General features: G+C 52.1%; 7 protein-coding genes across 7 annotated transcripts; 2 read left to right on the top strand and 5 right to left on the bottom strand.

The window, feature by feature from the left end:
* Nucleotides 1–1,580: 1,580 nt before the first annotated feature.
* Nucleotides 1,581–2,890, bottom strand: PG998_009267 (uncharacterized protein; the record flags this gene model as incomplete). Its single annotated transcript, XM_066876083.1, has 6 exons — nucleotides 1,581–1,672; nucleotides 1,749–1,848; nucleotides 1,943–2,314; nucleotides 2,404–2,498; nucleotides 2,558–2,724; nucleotides 2,829–2,890. The coding sequence occupies 6 exons, from the start codon at nucleotides 2,888–2,890 to the stop codon at nucleotides 1,581–1,583; spliced, it is 888 nt and encodes a 295-aa protein (XP_066728239.1).
* Nucleotides 2,891–4,138: 1,248 nt separating this feature from the next.
* On the bottom strand, nucleotides 4,139–5,979 carry PG998_009266 (uncharacterized protein; the record flags this gene model as incomplete). Its single annotated transcript, XM_066876082.1, has 3 exons — nucleotides 4,139–4,736; nucleotides 4,964–5,045; nucleotides 5,469–5,979. The coding sequence occupies 3 exons, from the start codon at nucleotides 5,977–5,979 to the stop codon at nucleotides 4,139–4,141; spliced, it is 1,191 nt and encodes a 396-aa protein (XP_066728238.1).
* A 2,545-nt stretch (nucleotides 5,980–8,524) lies between these two features.
* On the bottom strand, nucleotides 8,525–9,501 carry PG998_009265 (40S ribosomal protein uS12). Its single transcript, XM_066876081.1, has 3 exons — nucleotides 9,379–9,501; nucleotides 8,938–9,201; nucleotides 8,525–8,773 (listed from the first exon to the last, which is right to left on the bottom strand). Exons 2-3 carry the CDS (start codon nucleotides 9,194–9,196, stop codon nucleotides 8,595–8,597), a joined length of 438 nt encoding a protein of 145 aa, XP_066728237.1. The 5' UTR covers nucleotides 9,197–9,201; nucleotides 9,379–9,501; the 3' UTR covers nucleotides 8,525–8,594.
* Nucleotides 9,502–10,084: 583 nt separating this feature from the next.
* On the top strand, nucleotides 10,085–10,954 carry PG998_009264 (uncharacterized protein; the record flags this gene model as incomplete). Its single annotated transcript, XM_066876080.1, has 1 exon — nucleotides 10,085–10,954. One exon carries the CDS (start codon nucleotides 10,085–10,087, stop codon nucleotides 10,952–10,954), a length of 870 nt encoding a protein of 289 aa, XP_066728236.1.
* A 1,899-nt stretch (nucleotides 10,955–12,853) lies between these two features.
* On the bottom strand, nucleotides 12,854–13,690 carry PG998_009263 (para-hydroxybenzoate-polyprenyltransferase Coq2; the record flags this gene model as incomplete). The annotated part of the gene is made up of 1 exon (XM_066876079.1): nucleotides 12,854–13,690. The coding sequence occupies one exon, from the start codon at nucleotides 13,688–13,690 to the stop codon at nucleotides 12,854–12,856; it is 837 nt and encodes a 278-aa protein (XP_066728235.1).
* A 1,285-nt stretch (nucleotides 13,691–14,975) lies between these two features.
* PG998_009262 (uncharacterized protein) lies at nucleotides 14,976–18,804 on the top strand (the record flags this gene model as incomplete). Its single annotated transcript, XM_066876078.1, has 2 exons — nucleotides 14,976–16,748; nucleotides 17,068–18,804. 2 exons carry the CDS (start codon nucleotides 14,976–14,978, stop codon nucleotides 18,802–18,804), a joined length of 3,510 nt encoding a protein of 1,169 aa, XP_066728234.1.
* A 449-nt stretch (nucleotides 18,805–19,253) lies between these two features.
* Nucleotides 19,254–20,410, bottom strand: PG998_009261 (uncharacterized protein; the record flags this gene model as incomplete). Its single annotated transcript, XM_066876077.1, has 5 exons — nucleotides 19,254–19,444; nucleotides 19,544–19,863; nucleotides 19,970–20,076; nucleotides 20,151–20,309; nucleotides 20,369–20,410. 5 exons carry the CDS (start codon nucleotides 20,408–20,410, stop codon nucleotides 19,254–19,256), a joined length of 819 nt encoding a protein of 272 aa, XP_066728233.1.
* Nucleotides 20,411–21,836: the final 1,426 nt, after the last annotated feature.

Genomic DNA, 21,836 nt, shown 5'->3' with positions numbered 1-21,836 from the left:
ACTGGAGCCCCTGGCGCCTCTAGGCAGGAATGCGCTAAGGAGGTAGGCGGCTAGGCTGTAATTTGGGGCGGGGGATGGAGCAGCTTCTGCCTGGATTGTTCACAGCAGCAGCGCACTAGATCTTGTTGCTGGCCAGACTGTTGATGTCTCGGCGATATCTACTTACAACACTAATTGCGAGTAAATGCTGTTCTGGTCGTGTAAATATTACAGACAATCTCAGCACATAGCCATCTTGATTGCATGGCGCTCATCTCGACTGCGTTGGCGAAGAGCCACTCATGCAAGCAACGTTTAGAAAGAAGGAAGGCTGAGTTGCGGGAGATGGATGGGCTTACGGCGTCCTGGGAAATCTGCAGTGGCGGTTTAGACAACATCCAGCAACTACCAAGGACCTGAGTCAATAGAGCTCGATAGCATGATACAGGATCGTCACTAGTGATGTTCATTGTTAAGATTCCTTCAACATCGTATTTCAAATATCCAAGCAACTAAATACCAGCTCACGCGATTGGAATCGGCACTTGGTTTGTACCGCTCTCTGTCCACCTTTCTAGGCTGCCCTGTCGCCTGGTTGGCTGTCAGGCTTGGGGTGTTGAGTTCGAAGGAACCCTCCTCTTAATATCGTGCTGACCACGCATGGAGCGCTTATGTATATCCTTGTGAGGTTCCTGGGGCTCCTGGCTTCAGAGCTAGTCCATCATGGTTCTCGAAATCGTTATATAAGGCTGCAGACCGAGACTCAAAAGGAAGCCAGTATACCACATGCAATCGATAATCTTGAATCCAAGTATGGCAATGTATGGCAGCCATTCACGTCTGATTTGGTGAAATTTTCTTGTTTCCCCTAAGTCTTTCGCCAACTCTTGAGCTTGGATGTCAATCTTTGAATGGAGTTGGATCCTCCTCGCGAAGGCTTTTCGACGGCGGTGACGACGACTGGGCTTGGGGTTACATTGCTTGAGCTCGATATAGTATCACGGTGGTTGCTGGCAGAACTGGTTGTCTTCGCGGCTGTCTTGTACGTTGTCCTTTTCTTGCCAAGAAACCATCCAAGTCCAGCAACTGCCCCAGCGGCTGCCCCTACCCATACGTACATGGCGACCTGGTAAGCGAGGTGGCAAGTTGATGGATTATAGAGAATGAGAGTGTGGCGAATGAGGTTCCAAAGATGGGCACGAGGGTAAATATGTTGAGGCCAAAGGCGAGGACTTGGTATCTGAAGGTAACATTACTCTCATCAAATATAACACATATTTATATTCACACAAACATTACCCAGGCTTCTCCGGTACATTAACTTCGAGATTGATACACAAAACTTTATTTGATCTGTATCAGACTGACCAGCAGAACCGAAAGTCTAACAAAGCCCAGGTCACATAAACACGGTCTATACTATAACCAGAGTTCAAGCAAACTCCTCTATTGGGTTATGTGTATATAATTAGCTTTGCTCGATATAGGACATTGTCATGGAGGATTGCGATCACCGGAAAAGCCCTTTGAGACCCCTCTGCAACTTTAGGGATAAGAGTCGGCCTTTGAGGCCGCTGTGTTCCCGTCCCCGAGTTGCAGCATCAATCGAATTCGACAATGTTCCCGTCATCGTCCACATCTAGCTTGTACGTGCGCTGGAGCTGGATTATCATGGCGAAATAAGCAAGGTTTTCTAGAACTCAGATGTTAACTCGTATTCCGCATAACCTCTCAGTCGGGGTTTGAGGAGGGATATAGTCTGGTCTTACCTGCGTTGTTCGTGGACTGGATTTCCCTGATGTGGTGCCAGCCGTAGCTGCCGGTATCAAGCAAGTCTTCTGAGGCTCCACATCTCACGAGATGGGTCAACTGTGACGCAAAGGGTCATTAGAGCCAGTTCTACACAAGAGAATGGGGGATAGGAAAGAGAAAGGCTTGCCTCGTGTGTCAAGGTCGTCTCCACGGTGTTCAGGATATCGATCTGACACATAGTATTACCAGCTCTAGCGTTTCGTCTCTGGATGCGTCTCAGCAATGAAGGGGACAGAGCCTTCGCGACGGTGTTGTCGTCAAAGATATTGCCCTTCTCGACGGTCGTCTGCAGCCTGGAGGGGTTGAATGCCATGTATTCGGACCAATTCTCGGGGAACTCGAGCTGGTTACCGTCGGGTTTGGCGGGGGAGGTAACTGCCACCGTAACGGAGCTGGGGTCCTTGAGGTCAAGCAATGGGTCGTCGTTGGAAATCCATTCTTCGCGCGTGGTGTCCCAATAGGTGACGCCACCGTCCACGGAATCGGAACGCTGGATGATATGGTCCGCGTTGCAGTATATCTCCTACAAGGAATCAAACTGAGGATCAATATCGCATGGGAGGGAAAGGGGGTTGCCTATGATGCTTCTGCGCATATCACTTCCGGACTTACCAGATCGCCATTATCCCGAGTTTGCTTCCACCCTGGATCCTTGGTGTCAAACGTGCCGCTCCACTCCGTATAATAGCGAATCATATTGAAGCGTCCTGGGCGAAGAAATAATTAGCAACTGTATAAGGCAGGGAACCAACAGGTAGGGACATACGATAAACATCGAACATGGTGTCAATGTCATTTGCACCGAATATCCGCGTTGCCAGTTGCATAATTCGGTCGTTAGGTGGTGTGTTGGGGGCGTAGACATAGGGTTCAAGGATATCGCAGACATCGGTGGCCCACTGCTTGGCCGTGTTCATCCATACCTCGATATTGCTGGACCATCCGTTGGCTAAAATCACAAGAGTTAGCTTGAAAGGCATCGAATTTCAGCCCACACATGTAAATACTCACCGCAGCTTGTCCGGTCTATCACGTACCGTGAGGCGCACAGCGCGCCAACGATGAGCTGGAAGCCAATGATGAAGTTGGTGAACTTCATTTTGGAGGGGATGTGAGACTTTCGAGGAAAATAATGGGGTTTTGGAAGGAAGACTCGAAATACGCAAAGGCGCCATCTATTTATACGTTTCCTGGCTGATACTACAGCTCATTGAATATAATCGTTCATTTCTGGGTTTATTCAGCAAGCATTCAATATCCAGTATACGTTATACTCGTTCAACTACGGAGGGCATGGTAGAGAGCCCCTGGCACCTAGAGCATCGTGAAAAACAGACAGTGCCCCGTATAACTGACGTGATGTAGTCTATAATGCAGCATTTAATATAAAACATCCAATACAAGTGTACCGGCATGTCAGACATTGTCCTTCTCAACTAGAGGTTACCAATCTTTGTGTAGGATATTCAATGCAGCCGTGTCAAGTGCTAGGTGGCTTCGGGTTTGATTTTACATTCACCCACTACCACCCACCGCTATGGACTATAAGTAGGAACATCTTCTTCCCATAGATCTCGAAGGAAATCAACTACTCAAACTTGCTTCCGGACACTGTGCAGGAGCTCCCACTCGTCCATCGCCCAGCATCATGCACCTTCTCGAGCCCTTCACCCTGTTCCTCTTGGGTGTGTCAATTCATTATGCCTACGCGATCTCGCCTAGCCCAACCACACCCCATGCTCCAGTTCATGCCATCGTTCCGACAGTGACCGGTCAGATCGGTATCAACCCTGTTGACATACCCCCGGCAGCATCGATGTGAGCATTTACCAGAACCCAACGCTGCTGTTTTATATGCTAATAAACTGATGCCCATGAACTTAGAATCGCTCCAATTGGCGTGGACACTGATTATTTGACCGAACACGTCACAGACAGCTTGACCATTACAAAGGTACACGGATGTTGGGGCCGGCGTACTCCCCCTTTTTTTTCCATCAACTGACAATGACTTTAGTGGGTTCCGGCCACCACCGACTTTGGCACGGCCACGATCAACGTAACTACCGGCGGCACAGTTCAACAAACTACCATTCCCGATGGCTTCAAGGTAGTGAATACCACGACCGGGGGGTTGGAGATTGCCTTTAGCCCCTATATCAAGGGAATCATTGCGAAGTACCTGCCTCAACTCCCCCACTGCAACGCTCTCGCCCTGGCCGATGCCGCACGCAAAGATGCAGAAATAGTCTCCGCCAACACGGAAAGGCGCCCCAGACTCTTGCAGCAGCGCGCACCGCCCGCCACGGCATGCGCACGCCGCAGAGGCGGTAGGTTGGCCCAGCTCCTAAGCGAGGACGCCGAGTGGGCACAACAGGGGCAGCGGCTGAACCAGGAGGTGGCGTTGGCGACGGGCAACGATGTGGCGGCGCTCGAAAGAAGCGGTCAGGCCATCGGGATCGTGGAGGAGGACGCCGTGGCCGAGCTGATTTTGGAGGAGATGGCCATCACGGCGGCGCAGGAGGAGCTTGCCGCCATCTTCGGGACCTTTTTCGAGATATTGTCGGGAATCGCCTTGATCTACGCCATCTACGAAATTGGTCTCGGCCTCTGGAAGATACAGGCTAACACGCAGCCGATGCCCATCTTCACGCCCACCCGCACCGCCGAGGCCACGGCCACGGCTACCCCCAGCAGCTGCCCGACGGCGTCGATCCCCTGTATTGGCGAGCGCTGCCAGGGCAGCCCCGACGGCACATGCTCGGCCAACGACTTCTACGGATGCCCTTGTGCTGTCTCTGGAAGCACCATTGGCGACTCGACAGTATGGGGTCCCAACTACGACGATATCCTGAACCTGATCTCGCAGTTCCAGATACCGAGCCCAAATGAGCCCCAGTGCGCGGTGTATACGATGGATGATGTCGTACCCATCGAAGATGACCCTTGGAACGCGTAAGCAAAACATCGTAGCCTCCCAATTTTCTTTTCCTGTTTGCTTTAAGCTTTCTTGAGTGATCTAAGATTTGAACCGCACCGTTTGGATATCTAACGCACTTACTGATACTATGAGACAACAGCATGTTCGATTCCTTCTGCTCGTACGTGGCCGACACAGACCCTCAAGGAATTACAGCCGGCTGGGATTTCTGTGCCAAGAAGGACGACGCACCGGACCTTCACTTCGAGTTCGACTACAACACCACCGGTTGCGCCATCGCGTGTCCCGATGCCTTCAACGGGCTCCGAGACCACTGTAAGACTTCTACTCATTTACAGCTGATACCCCCAACACAAAGTAGGAAAAAGGAGCTAACAGATGACTAGGTGCGTACGACTCCCATACCAAGTACAAAGAGGGGTACACCGAAGTTTCTTGTGGTTTGGCTTCGTACGTTATTGAGCCGTGCTAGAATTGGTAATAAGCTGAGCTCTAGCGGTCTATGCTGTGTGCAAACAAGAGGCACTGGGGATATGGGCCTAATTACAGGTACAAAGTAATGCGACTCAGCTCACCAACGATTCCTTTCGTCCACCCTATTCCGTCTGTTCATGACGTAGCTCTTCCCTTCGATGTGATTGAATCATACTTTGTTAAACGGGATACCATCTTCTTCACAAAGTTCGCTCGTACTTATCCGTCTCCGTTTTCCAACCCATCAGTGTACGATACCCACAATACGCGCCGGCGCCGATGAAAGTGGATGACAAGATGGAGTTCTGGATAAGGATGAATAACAATAAGCCGACGTGTGAACGCGGAGACCAGACTTGATAGCAGAACTCGAGGGAGCGGTGCACCTGCCTGCTGCGCAGGTTCATCGCGAACAGGGCGATGAGACCGGGAGCCCACTGGGGACTCATGAAGCCGATCTCGCGGGGCGACTTGGGCAAGGCGGCCGTGTTCTTCGGCGAGCCGACGCGAAGTGCCTCACGGCGTCGGAGTTTCTGTCGCTCGAAGACATCGTCGGCCCAGGTGTACAGGCGTCGCCAGGCCAGGTAAAGACCCGGATAGAAGAGGACGGTGGCCGCAACGGTGTGGTGGCGTGGGATGGATCCGAATCGGAAGGCGTTGTATTCGGTGAAGGCGCAGGCAACAGACTGTTGGCAAGCCAGGAGTCCGATTCCGACCTTATATCCAAGGTCCTCCAACCCTCTTGACTCATTCTTCTTCTCAACGGCACTCATGGTGAATAGTGATTTGGAGGGTTCGTTCGTGTCGGATGCGGAGTCGAGGCATCGAGACATCAAATGGACCTTTGGACTCATAAACGATGGATCCGTTCTTGCCATATTCGAGGTAATGTTCACGGGACCAAGGCATTGTGGTGGTGCCTGCCTGCTCCCCAGTGTAGAATCCACAAGCAGCAGTTGATATAAACAATAATTCGGGAAATACCAACCCACAGTCTAGTGCAGGTAACATTGGAAACCACGACTCGCAAACATGATTCCTCCGTCTTACGAACGAGCAAGCCACTCACATGCAACAAAGCCCTTTTGGTCTATTTACTGATCAAAATAACCGTGTCGGATTGTGAACGGGAGATCGATAGTCTTGATGTGCATTTAACGGTTGAGCAGGTTATATATTCTGTCAAACACCTGTCTCCTTTTCCCAGGCATTCAGTGCAGTCAGCCATTGAATCCTCATTCTACATTCCAATCACTCTGGATCCGTGTGATCTGATTCCGTCTCTGTTAGTTCAGTCCTAACCTCAAAGCCGGATGGCCCTCCGTAACAAAGACACCTTGATCTGCCAACTAGACTACAGTTTGGCTTGTGCAGCCGTGTTGTCGTAACAAGTTGCAGTATAGTTGGTTGAGCACCCAGCTTCGAAGCAGCGTCCACAAAGGGGCATCGAAGCCAGGCCCCAGAACGGGTAGAGGTTGCACTCTGACTGCCCACGTTGCCAGTCGACTGTCGGAAAAGTTTTGGAGTCAGCGCATGATCGTTTCAATAGGTCTGGATATGGTGTTGAAAGAAGACTACAGCATGCGTACTGTTGCTGTTTGGTCACTTACAGCAGCCGCCCTTGATGCATTCATCCCAAACCACCGATTTATCGTCACACCCGTACCCGCAGCCTTCGAGACAGCACCGCGAGTCACCAGCCTCGGTACTGGTGCACTGGGTGCAGGCGGCATCGCATGCTTGTGCAGGTTTCAGAACACCCGCCGCCGCAGAATTGACCTGACAGAGCCAGAGGAGGCCTAAAGCCCATGAAGACTGGAAAGCACGCATTTTCTTATTTTATAATGGCCAATCGATTTGGTCTTATGGTATGCGGGTTTCCAGCAGACAGTTGAAGATTGTTTGAAGCCACGATACAGTGTAAAGGTAACGAGCCAGCTTCCTGGGAGACATCACTCCTTTTGAGGACGTCTACAAGACTGCCACCAATTGCAAGCAATGGTTTTACAAGGCAGGGCCCGAACCTTCTTTCCCATCTGCCGACGATAGCCCTGCAGGAATCATATATATTTAATCAATATACTCTCTTGGCAATATCTGCCTGAGTTGTTCGGCAAGATTGAAATAGCCGGGGAACGGGAATCACGCGATAGAACACGCCCAAACCCAGATATGCTACGTAAATGCTGCAGAGTAATCGCTCTTCCAAACACGTGCGGTATATTAAAGAATCATTATCTAATTGAGTGATTGGTACCCGAGTCGCTGTTATCATTTGATCCATCTCATTGACCTAGACAATGTTCCATTGTGACCGGGTAATATTATCTAGTGGAGGGATGGAGAAAGTAACCCCTCAAGCAAACCCCAAATGGCCAGCCGCAATATGTAATACGCAAGTTCATTTGATAGCTGATATTCTATAGATTCGCCTTGCTATCTATTGGTGGTACAGAGAATTTCCAGGTGCAGATGGCCATGTGATTCTGCGTCGATAACGCTTCTGTTCATTGTGTCTTGATACTTAGCTCGTGCTTCCGGACCCCCTACGGTTCGGGCGCGATTGGGGCCAGACACTGCCACGACCAATGTGACGTAGGGTAATGCCAAGCGGCCCGGTCGGGGTCTTCATCGCATTGCCCAAATATCCCCAAGTCAATATGCGGAGTGCCGCCCGTTCTTGATTTACACAAGCCTTGTGGCTGGGCTGAAGTCTACGTTGTACGACAACAGAACACGCGCAGAGCTTTTAAACCTGCTGACATTCTCCCAACACTTAGGAAGGCCACGGCTGACAGTGGGAGGCAAGTCAACCTGCTGGTACACGGCTTTCATAGCAGGAGCAACCTCCCTCCTCAACCGCCGCCGCCGCAGGCGTACGAGCATTGAGACAACATTTACAAACCGACCGACTCAGAGAATGACCGACTTAGGTTGAACGCTTTGGATTTTGGAGTCACAGGAACATGGTAGCGGGAGACGGGCGCCGTGACAAACGTTGCCATTCGCGAAGCAGCCTACGCACAACGGCTGTAGCTTCAAACACTCAAGAGCATCGATACCGGCACAGCGGATCATCAGGATACCATGTCAAAAGATTATCCATTGCCGGCTAACGCCTGTGACTGATCGAACGTGCTAAGCACCACACGCATAGTGTACCTGGCACAATTGACTCTTCGTCAGATGGTAAAGCGAATCTCTTATTTCGGATCGCGTCCACCTATGTGAGTGTGGGTGTATCAAGGACCGAACCCTCTGATGCCCATGGAAAAAGCAGGCAAGCCGTTATGACTCCACAATTCCCCAAATGAAGTTGCCAGTCCTTTTTGCGTTCGCTCGTATCGTCGTCCCCCGAATAATGCATTTCCGTAACCGACCGATCCGCTTAAGAACGGGGCTTCTCCTTCTTCTCCTTCCACAGGGCCAGCAGACCGACACCGGACACCTTGACGACCTTGAATCGCACACCGGGAATATCACCCTTGGCCTTGCCCTTGCGACCGAAACCGGCCAGGAGGACCTCGTCGTTCTCGTCAACGAAGTTCAAGCAACCGTCATTGGGGACTATAGTAGAGGCAGCCGGTCAGCACAAGTTCACGTAGCATTGATATCATTGTCCATCAATGCCATAATAAATCCACAAGGCGGTCGTGAGTTGCGTTCGTCGTTCGAGACGCCCCACAGCACACGCCACTTTGGGAAGAAAATCTTTCGAGGGGCAGACATACCGAAAGCAGTGACCTTCTTGCCGTTCTTGATGAGTTGCACACGAACGCACTTTCGGATAGCGGAGTTGGGCTGCTTGGCCTCGACACCGACCTTCTCGAGGACGATGCCCTTGGCGTGGGAAGAACCACCGAACGGCGAGGACTTGAAAGCGGTACCCAGAGCACGCTTCTTGTATCCCAAATCGGCCCAGCGTTGGTCCTTGCGGTGCATGCGCAGCTTACGCGCAGCGTTCAATCCTCTCGGCTTTCCCTTACCCATGATGGCTGTGGACAAGAATCGGAATTAGCGGGCTGGCTCGTGGTATGAAAAGGTGCGACGGGTTGAATATGCCACAAATGGCGGGATGTCGGGTTGGATCGAGCGTGAAGTAATTCGTCGATGCGATCGGAAACGCAATGAATGCAAAGGTAAGTAGGCCTGGGTGGGAGAGGAAAACCTACCGATTTATGACTGTGATCGCGGCGGATGGGTGCTGTTGTCGATGTGAGTATGTCGAAGGGTTCCGCTATCTGCAAAGTTCGCGAGGTTGAGAGTGACAAGTTCGACAATAGAAATTAGCTGGCCGAGGGTTTTCGACCCTAGATCCGAATTTTGAAGTGCGGCAATCAGTATCTGTGGCTTTCCGCTGTGGCTAGTATTTTCAACCCCAATCCCGAATTTGTGGACAGCCACATCAAAAGCTTCGACATGCCACATTTTCCCCACCACCACGAATCCGACCCACCTGGCAATTGATGCATCATCCTAACCTACGGGCAGTTGCTGCTGCACCTTTGTAGTAGTGCACCACACAATTTCAAGCAAATCCAACCTGCAGTCATTGGTGTCACATTTGGTGTCTAAAGGTATCGACTGACCAAGCTGACGGTTGCCGCTCATCTATCACTGTTTGTCTACAAGGCCATGTCTGTCTCATCAGAGTTCAAGTGCATGCCGCAAAGCAAATTCGCTCCGATGATTGGCGCTTAGGTCCATATGGTAGGTGCTGTAAGCAAGTGACATTGAAGCGCCTTACCACCCAGCTTCCGCCTCAACAGCCAATTTCAGCCTTGCCCCGACGTCACTAGTGAAGTGAAGTACGACACAGCATTCCAACCCATCAACTGCCGCAGCGTCTTTTGTTGCCAGCCAATATGCAGACTCGCAATGTCTCAGCCTCAGTTGAAGCCAAGTAAATCGCGAGACCCTCCACCCTCTCTTTTCCTACATCCTACCCCCTCCGCATCCCATGTCTCCCTAGTCAGTGGTGCCGCGGCCTCGGGCGCCGCCATGCCTTCTCAACCGACAGCAGCAACCACCACATCCTCGACAACACAGCCGCCAATGCCGCAGCCATTGTCTCGCAAGGGGTCGCTGCTGAACCCCATGAACGTCGGCGGACGCGGCGGCGCCCCGGTGCCTCGACTCCACACTGGCGACTCCTCCCGTTCTGTCGACAGAACCGACGCCCTATGGGCCGAGATGCAGGCGACGCTCGAGGAGGTCGAGCTCTCGGCCTCCGGCGGCACACATGTATTCGGAACCGAGCACGATCGTAAGCTCGCAGACCTCCGGGCTGCCCAGATCGCCCTGGCGCAGGCCTGGGCCCGAAGCGAGGCAGACGACGCGATCGAGACGACAGGCACGGGTACAGAAGAAGTGCGAGATCTCAAGGGTGCGCTCGGTGGCATGGGCCTCGCTGCTGCCTCTGGCATAGCTCCCGGCGCGACGCTAAAGGACGGAACTACGGATCCCGGCAGGAGTACCGTGGGAACAGGCAGTGCGGCCAGACCGTCGAGTAGTGGGCGTGCTGCGGATAGGTTCGGTGCCGCACTCGAAGAAGAGACGGAAACTGATATCCTGCTCGCACGGAAGCGCAGAGAGGCCAACGACCAGTACTTCAGTCGGGTCGATCAAGGTGTTCGAGATGTCGTCGCCAAGCTAGAAGAGGTCGCTGTTGCTATGCGTGCTGTTGAACAGGAGAGCAGAGATGTTTGGGGCGAAGAGACACCCCCTGGCAGTGCGAAGCTAGCTTGACCTGCATATTTGATTAGACCCAGAGCACTTTGTACTCAATGATACCCTCTCGATTTTGGCTCTACAACTATATTCCCTATGTCAAGGTAGATCTTACTCTGAAACAGCTGCTCTACGTCCTTTGATCTGAAAAGTACACTGATTTAGTCGATGTGTTTCTTGTGATTTGTCTGGATGACTTAGTAAATAAGATATGCCCGATGTTGCGGTGATAAGTATGTATGCGGATTGTGATACATGGCTTTGGCTTTCACGTTGCGTAGGAGACAGTCTCCTCGATGTAGAAAAGCTTCACACTCGCATACTTTGCGAGGCTGCACGCAGGAAAGTCCAAGACAGAGAGCATTACCATAATTAGTTTTGATAGCATTTGTGCCTAGTGATCGGCGAGTCATGATGAGAAATGTAACTACAAATTGTATTTGAGACCACATGGAACTGGCTTGCAGATAGTCTGGACAATTAACCGGTGGCATTTATCGCATCTACTTGACCAAAGATTGTTACTTTGAACGAGGCTAGCCGAGCCTACACATCCACAAGGGTGCATCGCATTCACAAGTGGAGGACAATATGTTGAGGAAAGACGTCTGTGGCAGTCGATGAGGCAGACTGTCCCATAGTGAACGAATAGGAAGCATGAAACCGATATGAGCTCCAGACCCGTGAGGCGTTATACATTTTCTAGGCTTCTTCTTTTGCAGATGTCCTCCGAGGGTTAGGGCACCTCCCAAGGAAGAGGTATTATAGTTGCGATTCAGCAAGGAAAGCGTGAAAGAAGACTATGATCATGAAAATCAGAATGAGTTATGTATTGTTAGTAATACGAGAATTGAGCCCCGTTCATCTTCATTGCTCGAGATGCAGACGGCTATGAAAAAACTCAACACGTTAGATGCACCTTGACGTTTCTGTAACCGAAGGACGCAAACAAACAAGCAGTCTAGGAAGGTTAACAACATGCATATGGAATACTGGTAACTGATTAAGAAGCTTTTCAAACACAGTAGCTCGCAATCTGCAATATGCTGGCCGAATCGAAAAGGATTAAAAACAGACTCGATTCAAAACGTTGTCAGAATATACCTGTCAGATATGACAGGACACGAGACCATGATCCATGCATCAAGGCCTTCTGGCTATGTAGCTAAGTGGAAAATGTGAGGATCGCTCTATGGCTGTCCGTGATCTTGAGGACTCTCATTGTTAGTGAATTGTTATGTCGTTGGACCTTGCGTAATATGCAAAATGGACTGTACACATTTAAGACAGACCCTGAACGACGTGTCAGGGTAGGACATGGAGACATAAGTCAGCTATTGGACTAACTTGACATCAAGTCGAAGCCGCGGAAATAACAGGCGTTGTTATAATTTGATATTTTGATTTAGGTACAAGATGCTAGATATGTCCAACATCGGATAGAGTAGATGATTCAACCTATAAGAATCAATGCGTTACTTATGTCCAGCGGCCAGGGAGGATTATACAAACTCTACAACCCAAGTGATGGAGGGGAAATGATGGTGGTATTTGATGTCACGATCATTCGAAACCATGACTAATAACGTATGGAGTGTATCGGTGTTCGACGTTGATGGTATGAGATAGAATGTGTTTGGCTGAATCTAGTCTTACCATGTTCTTAGATGGGTGAGAAAGCCGAATCCATATAGCACTATATCTACGGAATAATAAGGAGTACTCTGAAGTTATAGTTATATGCAGCTCAAGTGTGAATAAAGGAAGTGGGTTTGAGAAGAAGTGGTATTACATCAATGTAAGTCTAGGTCGCCTCCAACCTCTCATAAGTATCATACAAGACACCAACTCTAGTTCTACATGCCGACACCCCAGCTCTACACAGTGTACGTATAATGATGAAGCGAGTACTGGTATCTATACCCGAGCGATCTTCTCGTGGTCGTCACTCTCTTTAGAGTACTGGAGAAGGTAGTCTGCCCCCAAACCAACGGTGATAGCGCCTCCCGTGATCCAGCAGCCATTGACGAACCACCACCAGCAGTCCTTGACATTCTTCAAGTTGACCTTGCGGATCATGTAGCCTAGCGTTAAGGCAGCGCCTCCGCAGCCGCCGACGAAAAAGGCTGGACCGGCACCAGCAGCCCAGCCGGCCGCGCCCAGCAGACCGACCTGCACGACTGCCAGGCCTGACAGGACTTGCTTCGTCTCCGCATCGTGCTTCAGGGCGATGCTCTTGATGCCAGCCTTGGCGTCGTCGCGGATGTCCATGTGCGCATAGATCATGTCGTACAGTACGGTCCAGGCGACGTTGCTGGCATACAGGAAGCCCGCCGCCGTCAACGCGGCCGTATTGGCGAGCAAGTCCACGCCTAGCGCCGGGAAGCCCATCATGGCGCCCCACGAGAAGGTCAGCCCCAGCACGAACTGTGGGTAGTACGTGACCCTCTTCGCAAGCGGATATGAGGCGACGAAGAGCAGACTCGGCGTGGCGTAGAAGAAACAACTCCAGGGGAACTGGAGAAGTATCCCGAGGCCGGCAAGAAGTTGGACCCCGGTGAAGGTGAGGGCCTTGAAGGGGGTGATGGCACCGCGGGCGATAGGACGGAGACGAGTCCGAGCCACCTGCGGGTCGAGGTTGCGGTCCCATAGATCATTGATGCTGCAGCCGGCTCCGCGCATTATTAGAGCACCCGAGAAGAAGAGTGCCGTTGTACCAATGACGGTCAAAGGTGACGTGACGGGATCAGCCATGGGAGCGGCCAGCAGCGTGCTAAACATGCATGGAAAAAACAAGTAGTATGTTCCTGCGGGCTTGTCTAGACGGACCAACTCCGCATATGGCACCCATGACGCCGGCAGACGCGACAGAAGCCCGGTGGAGGGCGGAGAGTAGGGCTTCAGTACCTCGGGAGACGAAGGCGCCTCTATGCTGGCAGCCAACTGCCTGGTGGAGGCATGGAAGGGAACGACATGACGGGGTGCCGATAAGGACAATGCAGTTGGACGGGAATGTCTTGGTCTTAACGGTGCTGCGAGTTGGGAAGTACTTGATCCTAGCCTCCGAACAGAAGCTGATACAGCTTTGGAGGCCACCCATTTCGTATCCGGCAGGATCCGCCTCCCCAGGGCCACATTACATCCCCTGAACATGACGACGACGACACTGCTACCACGTTAGCCTAGCTGTATTGCCAATCAAGAATATGGCATTCGACGATGCTACGAGTACTCCGACATCAAGTCGTATGTATACATCGCGATTTGACAACCAGAAGGGGAATATGCTCCACTGTACTGCCACTGCGGCTTCGAGGTGCTGTCTCCAGCCAGAACCAGACATGCTATGGAGTTGAGCGCATCAAGTTGCACATTGCGAAGAAAGGAAGAAAAACACGAAGCTTACCAATTGATCCTATATGGTGCTCTGGCTTAGCTTTGATGTCAAGCCATACGGACGTCGGCCACCTTCTTCAGCACTTCTTTTCTTCTTTTCTTCTTTTCTTCAGCACATCCATTTCCGTGTCTCTCAAATCTTTGATCTTCACCTTGTGTCTGGCGAGTGAGTGGCTAGTGTGGTTGCGGCTAGTGCCTGCAGTTTTTGGAGCTGGGCACGGTTTCCCCTCCCCCCCACACAAAGTGGGGTCTAGCCAGCGTCGCGCGTCACCTTCTTACCGTCCTTAGGTACGCTGGTACGGTACGGAGTATGCATTGAAGCTTTGCATGGCCCGTCGCATCTTATCGCATCACCGCGGCAGAATCGCGCTCTCGCCGTTAAGTAGCTTGGACCGTCAGCAACCACCTTCCACGCCTCGACTGCGACAAGCGAACATCGTCAATCGTCACGGGTCCAGTGATCTGCTGTCTGTGTGATGCATCGGCTTTGGTAATGCAGTGCGAATTATCTGCACTTACTCAGTACACGATTCTTGATTATCTTTCCTGGCCTGCTTCGGAGGCGCGTTGCTCCATGGCCTTCTTGGCAACAATACTGTCCATCTTCTTGATATGATTGAGCTCTCACCCAGCCGCCGTCAAGATGCCGACAGCATTACACCCCCAAGCGAGATTCGATCCGATACCACCTGACCTCGACCTCCATGCGATTGTTGATCGCAACCCCAATTTCGACTGGGTCTATCGTATAAACCTAAACCAGATAGGACGTCTGGGCTCTTCCGGGTTCGAAAAGCTGGTACAGCTTCACGTTATCGAAGGCGGTCGCCCACTCGTCATCGAAGGATGGAACAAGGTCTTGCCCAAGTCGCTATTTAGCGCAAAATGGCTTGAGACGACGCACGACAAGAAGCAGGAGAACGTTCGCGACATTGGCTCCCAGTCAGATATCCCTATGACCACTGGCCATTACCTACGCTCCATGCGACAACTTACGAACCAATGGAGCCCGACCAATTTCCGAGAAGAGCGCCGGCAACGCCTTTACATGAAAGACATCGACTGTCCACAAGAATGGTATGACCATTTGCGTAAAGTCATCCCACCAAACGTTTTCTACATGAACGACAATGTCAACGGAACCGCCGGCACGGTCACACGGGACGACGATATTTTCGCAGCCCCAGACGTTTCCGCTGCGGTTGCTGGGGATCTGATGAGCAGCTTGCCCGAAGAGATGCGTGCCCAGAACCTGATGTGTTACATCGGCCATGAAGGAACATACACTCCCGCGCACAGAGAAATGTGCGCAAGTTTGGGGCAGAATATCATGGTCGAGGCATCTGGCAGTGAAAACGGCGAGAAGCCGGGTAGCTCCATTTGGTTCATGACAGAGACCAAGGATCGGGAGGTGGTGCGCGAATATTTTCTCTCCATGCTTGGCCATGACATAGAAATCGAGAAGCATTTTGCCCAAATCAATGCCTGGAAGAAGGCCAACTTCCCGGTCTATATCGTGGAGCAAAAAGCTGGCGACTTCATTCTTGTACCGCCCCTGGCGCCTCATCAAGTGTGGAACCGAGGCACCAGAACAATCAAGGTAGCATGGAACCGAACGACCGTGGAAACATTGGATCTCGCTCTACAAGAGGCATTGCCCAAAGCCCGGCTTGTTTGTCGAGATGAGCAGTACAAGAACAAGGCCATCATCTACTTCACTCTCGAGAAGTACCAAAAGGAGCTGCAGACCTTGGAAAACTCATTCGGAGTTGAAGCACTGGGGTTAGGTCGTGAGCTAACCCAAGACTCTCCTCGCCTAAAGGAAATGGCCAAGGACTTCCGGTACCTCTTTGGACTTTATACGAATATCCTCGTCGATGAGATGTTTGGACCGAAACATATCGACGTAGAGTACATTGAGTTTGACTCAAACATTACCTGTTCCTACTGTCGCTCGAATATCTTTAACCGTTTCTTGACCTGTAAGTGCTGTGTGCGACACCTGATTAATGGCGACGAAGATACATACGATATTTGCATGGAATGCTACGCGATGGGCAGATCCTGTGTGTGCATTTCGGGTCTTCAGTGGTGCGAACAATGGCATTGGCCTGACCTGGTCGAGCAACACGAGCAATGGCGCGCAATGGTCATCAAGCAGGACGGTTTTGTCGATATCGAGTATTCTCCCCAGCCTCTGGAGATTGCACGGCGAAAGTCGGGCAAGAAATCGATTGCCCAGGTCTGCCAGGAGCAACTCCGCCGCCGGCCCTGGAGCGACATTACAAAACCAGCTCATGAGCCGGCCCCAGAACCAGGGTCTGAACCAGAGCCAGAGGTGGATGAGGATGGCCGAGTCAAGAAGAAGAAGAAATATACAAGAAAACAGAAAAGGGGCGATCTTTACCGATGTCATGTGTGTTGTCACAAAGATTACACATACAAGTTGAACTTCTGTACGACCTGCCAAGAAGCATATTGCTACGGTGTACTCTGGAGGGCTTTTGATATGATGCCCCAGTCCGCCATGGAGAAGGAACATTGGCAATGCCCTAAATGTTTAGGAATTTGTAACTGCGGAGCTTGCAGACGCGCTGGCCACACTCAACCATACGTGCCAAAGAACACGCTGTTGGGCCACGACACACGACGCATCGCTGATGACCGCAGTGTTGAGTCAATTGTTGATTTCCGTGTCCATAACCTGAATTGGCTGAAAGCTTTTGGGGGAAGAGAGCCGCTCTAAGGACTCGAAGCGGATGCAACGGCTTCGAGAACAAGCCGACGCAGAAAAGGCCAAGGACCCATTGGCAAATCTGGACGACAATGAAGACGACGCACCACATGAGGTAGACGCTTCACTGCAAGGCCCCGTTATAGGCAGTGCGCATGTTGCCGGGCTCGACAGTTTGGCGTTGCCGGACAGTACTGAGAACCAGCAGGGCGAAAGTGCTGGCAGTCGCGTACCCACAGCTGACATGTCTGGTATGAACCTGGCGGCGAGCTCGGCATATCCTGATTCTTTCGGTGAAAATGACCCAGTCGTTGGTGCTAGGATGATGGGAATGGGCTTCTACGACCAAGACGATAGTGCCGACAAGATTCTCTTCGACCCATTCCAGATTCCCTCGGAAGACACACTAAGCCGTGAGCCAGAAGTTTCCGAATTCGTCAAGAAGACCTTGCGTCTTGCGAAGCGAAAAGCACGACTGGAAACAGATAATGACCCTGACTTCATGGGCCCCAAGACGTATCGCAGGAAGCCACGCGGTGGAAACATTGATCAGCTCATGAACTTGGATCCCGCTCTTCTTGGTGCCTTAGGCGAGCCAGACAGAAGCGCTTCGGGAACGCCCAACCCTGCCCTTACAGAATCTGAACAGGCACCTGCTATTCCTGAAGCAAACAGTACGCAGGAAGTACCCCAACCCAAGCCAACGCGTGCTCCGCTCCCAATAGACCGACTGCGACCTACTCTGCGTCACGCGAAGCCCGCGCAGTCTTATGCTGATCATCACGAAGAGCCTGAGGATGATCCCGACGACATCGTTAACCCCAAGAGTTCATCGAGCGCCAACATACCAGCGGTCCAGCCTAATGCTGCGACTCCAAAGAAGCGCCGAGGACGGCCGCCGCGAAGCTCTTTACCCGGATACACGCCACAACCGGCGACTAAACAGCCAGAACACGATGGTGGCAAAGAGCCAAAAAGACGTGGGAGGCCACCACGACGTTCCCACTTGAGCAACGTCAATGTTGCTGAGGACTCACCTTCTGCGCAAGATTCCGTCAACGAGAATTCTGTCACCGAGGAGGCCCTAGAAACTGCTTTAGAGGCAGAACTGGCCGATGTTGCCGAGAACCCGAGAAACTTGAGAGAGGAGTCAACACCAAGTGTCCGCCCTGCTGGGAGAAGGGGACGGCCCCCGAAGTCTACAACAATGTCCACGGCATCTCCCGCCCCTGAGGCAGCGCCAGCACCAACGCCACCCACTCAAGCAAAGTTTATGTCCATGGCAGAGCGCATGGCGGCCAAGGGTAAGAAGTTCAAAATGCGTAGTTCTAAGAATACCGCGTCATCGAATCCCACAAGCACGCCTTCGACTCCTCGAACTGCAGCTGCGCGTGACACAAGTGACCAGGATACGCCTATGACCGATGCGGGCGCAGGAGCATCGCGGCCTTCATCCATTCGCAAAGCGGAGGAACTGCAAAGCATCAAAAGCCGCGACTCTTCCACCACGGCCCATTCTGCAGCAGGTTCAGCAGTCCCTCCCACAAAGCCGGCCACACGACCAGGCCCGACGATCGTGCGCCTGGCTAGTACGGAGGAAAGCGAATCAGAGGAGACCGACAGTTCGCTCGGCGACGACGATGACGAGGATATCCCGGCCCAGAAATTTGTGGCCTTTAGAGGGGGGATGCGGGGTCGCGGTCGTGGGGGTCGCCTCCCTACTGCATCTAGTCGTTAGTTGCGCTAGTCCCAAGGAGAAAAGATGCCTGATTTGGTGAGACATTTGGAAGCCATCGCCGCAAACAGTTCAGCACTGGCGTGGAACAAAATGTGCTGTTGACTGGTGAAACGCGTGTGACTGACATTGCAGCATGTTATATATTCAGCTTGTCAAAGTATCTATCACATCGCAAGAATATGGGCTTCTGTTTTGGCATTGAATGGAGTTATCTTCGTCGTCTAATATACCCGCGCTTTCGCCGCATAATATCATTCATTTCACTACTTAGCCTCTCTCTTCCGTGGTTTATCATTGGCGCGGTAGGGTAGTTTGAACTCGGCCGGATTCTAAGAACACTCAAAGAAGAGGAGCCATCTGTCGCAAAGCCGCACCCGCCCCCATCTCCAGATCGTTGAGTGCATATCCTCTAATTGAGCCAAGGCGAAGCTGGATCTGATCTCCCTCGTTCACAGCCACTGCTTGTTCCCGTTGTGAGATAGGAAAGCCCCGCCGTTTCCGTTCTCGATGCTAGAACTCTCCCAAACCTTAACTACATCCCGGATGGCCTCTTCGGGCTGGGCCGGCTTCTCGAAATGGGGCGCGTACTCCTTGAACACTTGCAGCAATCGACCTAAGCCGGCTGCCTGCTCGGGGGTGACTGTATCGGCACGAAAGGAGATCAAAAGTCAGCAAGCGAGGTTCACCCAATGAAGCGTCCATGGTCTAGGCTTTCTCCCCTCTATTTTCGATCACGTACCGTTGTCGTAGCGACCTACGTCTACCATGCCCGGGCAGAGGCTCAGGAAGAGCACCCCGTCCTTCCGGTACTGCGCGCTGAACTTGGCCGTCGCCATGTTCATGGCGGCCTTGCTGATGGCGTAGAGCGCGCCGACGTCGAGGTCGTACTCTGCGGTCAACTCGGTGTTGCCCAGGCCGCTCGAGATGACGACAACCTTCTTAACCTCGCCCTTCAGGATGAGGGGCATGAACAGGTTGTAGAGATGGATGTTGGCGTACACGTTGGTCTCCATGCATTTCTGCAGGTCTTGCTGCAACTCCGTTGGGGTCTGCGTGCCGCTTTATTGAGGAGACGAAGGCGCGTGTCAGTTATCACTGCTCAGTAGGGAAGGATGAATGGACCGCCCACGTCGACGTCGACGGGGGAGGGGACCAGAAAACTCACAGCGTTCCAATGCCATGGAAAGCATCGAACATCGAAACATAACCCGCATTCGCGATTAGGTAGTCGAGCTTCCCGCCCAAGATAGGGGCTGCGTCCTCGGCGGCTTTCTGAGGCAGAGGGCAGCATGTCAGCCAACTGCGCATACATGGTTCACCCGCCACATGACCTTATGCGCACATACCTTGAGTTGGTCATAGACAGTCATATCCGCCTGGAGAATGGTGATATTGGAGCGACCGCTCAGCTCCTCGGCCACCCGCTTCTCGGTCCCGAGCTTGTCGCGCACAATGCCCACCACCTTGTTATTGGGGTCGCTTGAGATCTGGCGGAGAAACTCGAACTAGAGGAACCTCATCAATTGTGAATCTTCGCATGTAGGGGAGGACGGATGTAACTTACGCCGAGCCCCTTGGAAACGCCGGTGATGACATAGGAAGGCATGATGATGGATGTCAGTAACAGTGAGTGGTCTTCTTGCGAACTATGGCGATTGGAAGGGCGCCGGTAAGATGAAGTGATTGATCCTTATACTCACAAGTTTCATATGCGATTTGCCATTGCTAAATAGCCATGTCCCAGCCATCAGTTATCTTACCATGTTGACTCAACGGTGGCTTACACGAAGAGCCGAACTGCCCGTGGCGGACCTCCGTTGGGCTGACGTTAGTCCTCCCGCGGAGAATTTTCGCCCATGCCCATATCTTGGCTCTTTCTCGTGTACATGGGAAAAGCGCTGAAGCATGTCACAAATACTTCCACTGACTTGTTCAGGCCGTCTGATGAAAGGTGACAGTTTGCAAAAGTGGCCGAGCGGACGGTCAAGTCGGGTCCATTGGCCGGCCCTGACCCATCGTTCTCACCTAAGCACTCGATCCTGTCGTGGCGAACAAGATTCAACTTTCCCATCGCGGTAGAAGGTCTTGCCGTTTACGGGGCCTCTGTTTGTCCATCTTACATACGAGCGCATTATCATACACCGAATGAACCCCTATGGACTTTCAAGCTAACCCGAATCAGAGTACAAGAGGTCACGGGCTCCCTTCTTGCATGTGCAGGATCGTTATTATCATGGTCCTCTGAGCCAGCCTTGTTTTTGCTCGTTTTTCTTTTCCCCTTCTCGCGTGCTGGTGGAAATGACCTAAGCTGGCAACATCCCACCATGCGTAACTATCTTGCTCTCAAGCACAAGGCGGCCCAAACCTGAAAGCTGCCTTCGCGCGGGGTGGCGATGGCCGCTCCAGTCACTCCCTCGGCTCGAAGTCTCGCCGTATCACAGTGGTGCTGTTCCGCGTCGGGGCTCGACGCCGACACCTGGTCACTTGTTAAAAGTAAGTTGACGCGGAACGACGTGACGAAGGCGGCTTCTTCGACGACGTTAAGCGAATGGCTTGCCGGCCATTGTGTTAAGCACCGCAACTCGCAGAACACAAAGATCCGAAGTGGGAGGAGAGTTCAGTAAGCAATGGATGCGATAGCGGGGTTGGTGGACGAGCTTCAGCGGGATGCTTAGGCGATTAGCGCCCAGACCGGAACAAAATGTACCGCCATTCAATTCTTCCCAGCAGCTGAAACTGTGCCGCAATCCTCAACGTCCGGATTATTCATCACGGAGTGGATAGCGACCCACTGCTTTGTTGTATTCCTGCCCGGAGACATGCTCTAGAGCATGGAATAATGCACTTTTCGTATGCGTCGCTCAGGTAATGCCGCGAAAGAGCATGACTACCAAGAAGCGATGGAGCGCCTAGCGCCATCGATTGGGAAGACTTTGGCAGATGGGGAGCAGCACTGGGCATTGGTGATGTGTTCGTTGGCTTTGGATTTGCCTAGAGGTGTCTCTGAAGATATATATGACGAGCCGACATCC

Source organism: Apiospora kogelbergensis (assembly GCF_038363985.1).
Source record: "Apiospora kogelbergensis strain CBS 113332 chromosome Unknown utg000006l_segment0_segment0, whole genome shotgun sequence".
In the NCBI taxonomy this organism is placed as follows: domain Eukaryota; kingdom Fungi; phylum Ascomycota; class Sordariomycetes; order Amphisphaeriales; family Apiosporaceae; genus Apiospora; species Apiospora kogelbergensis.
The sequence above is the reverse complement of the archived record's forward strand: the minus strand, read 5'-3'. Positions and strand labels throughout refer to the sequence as shown.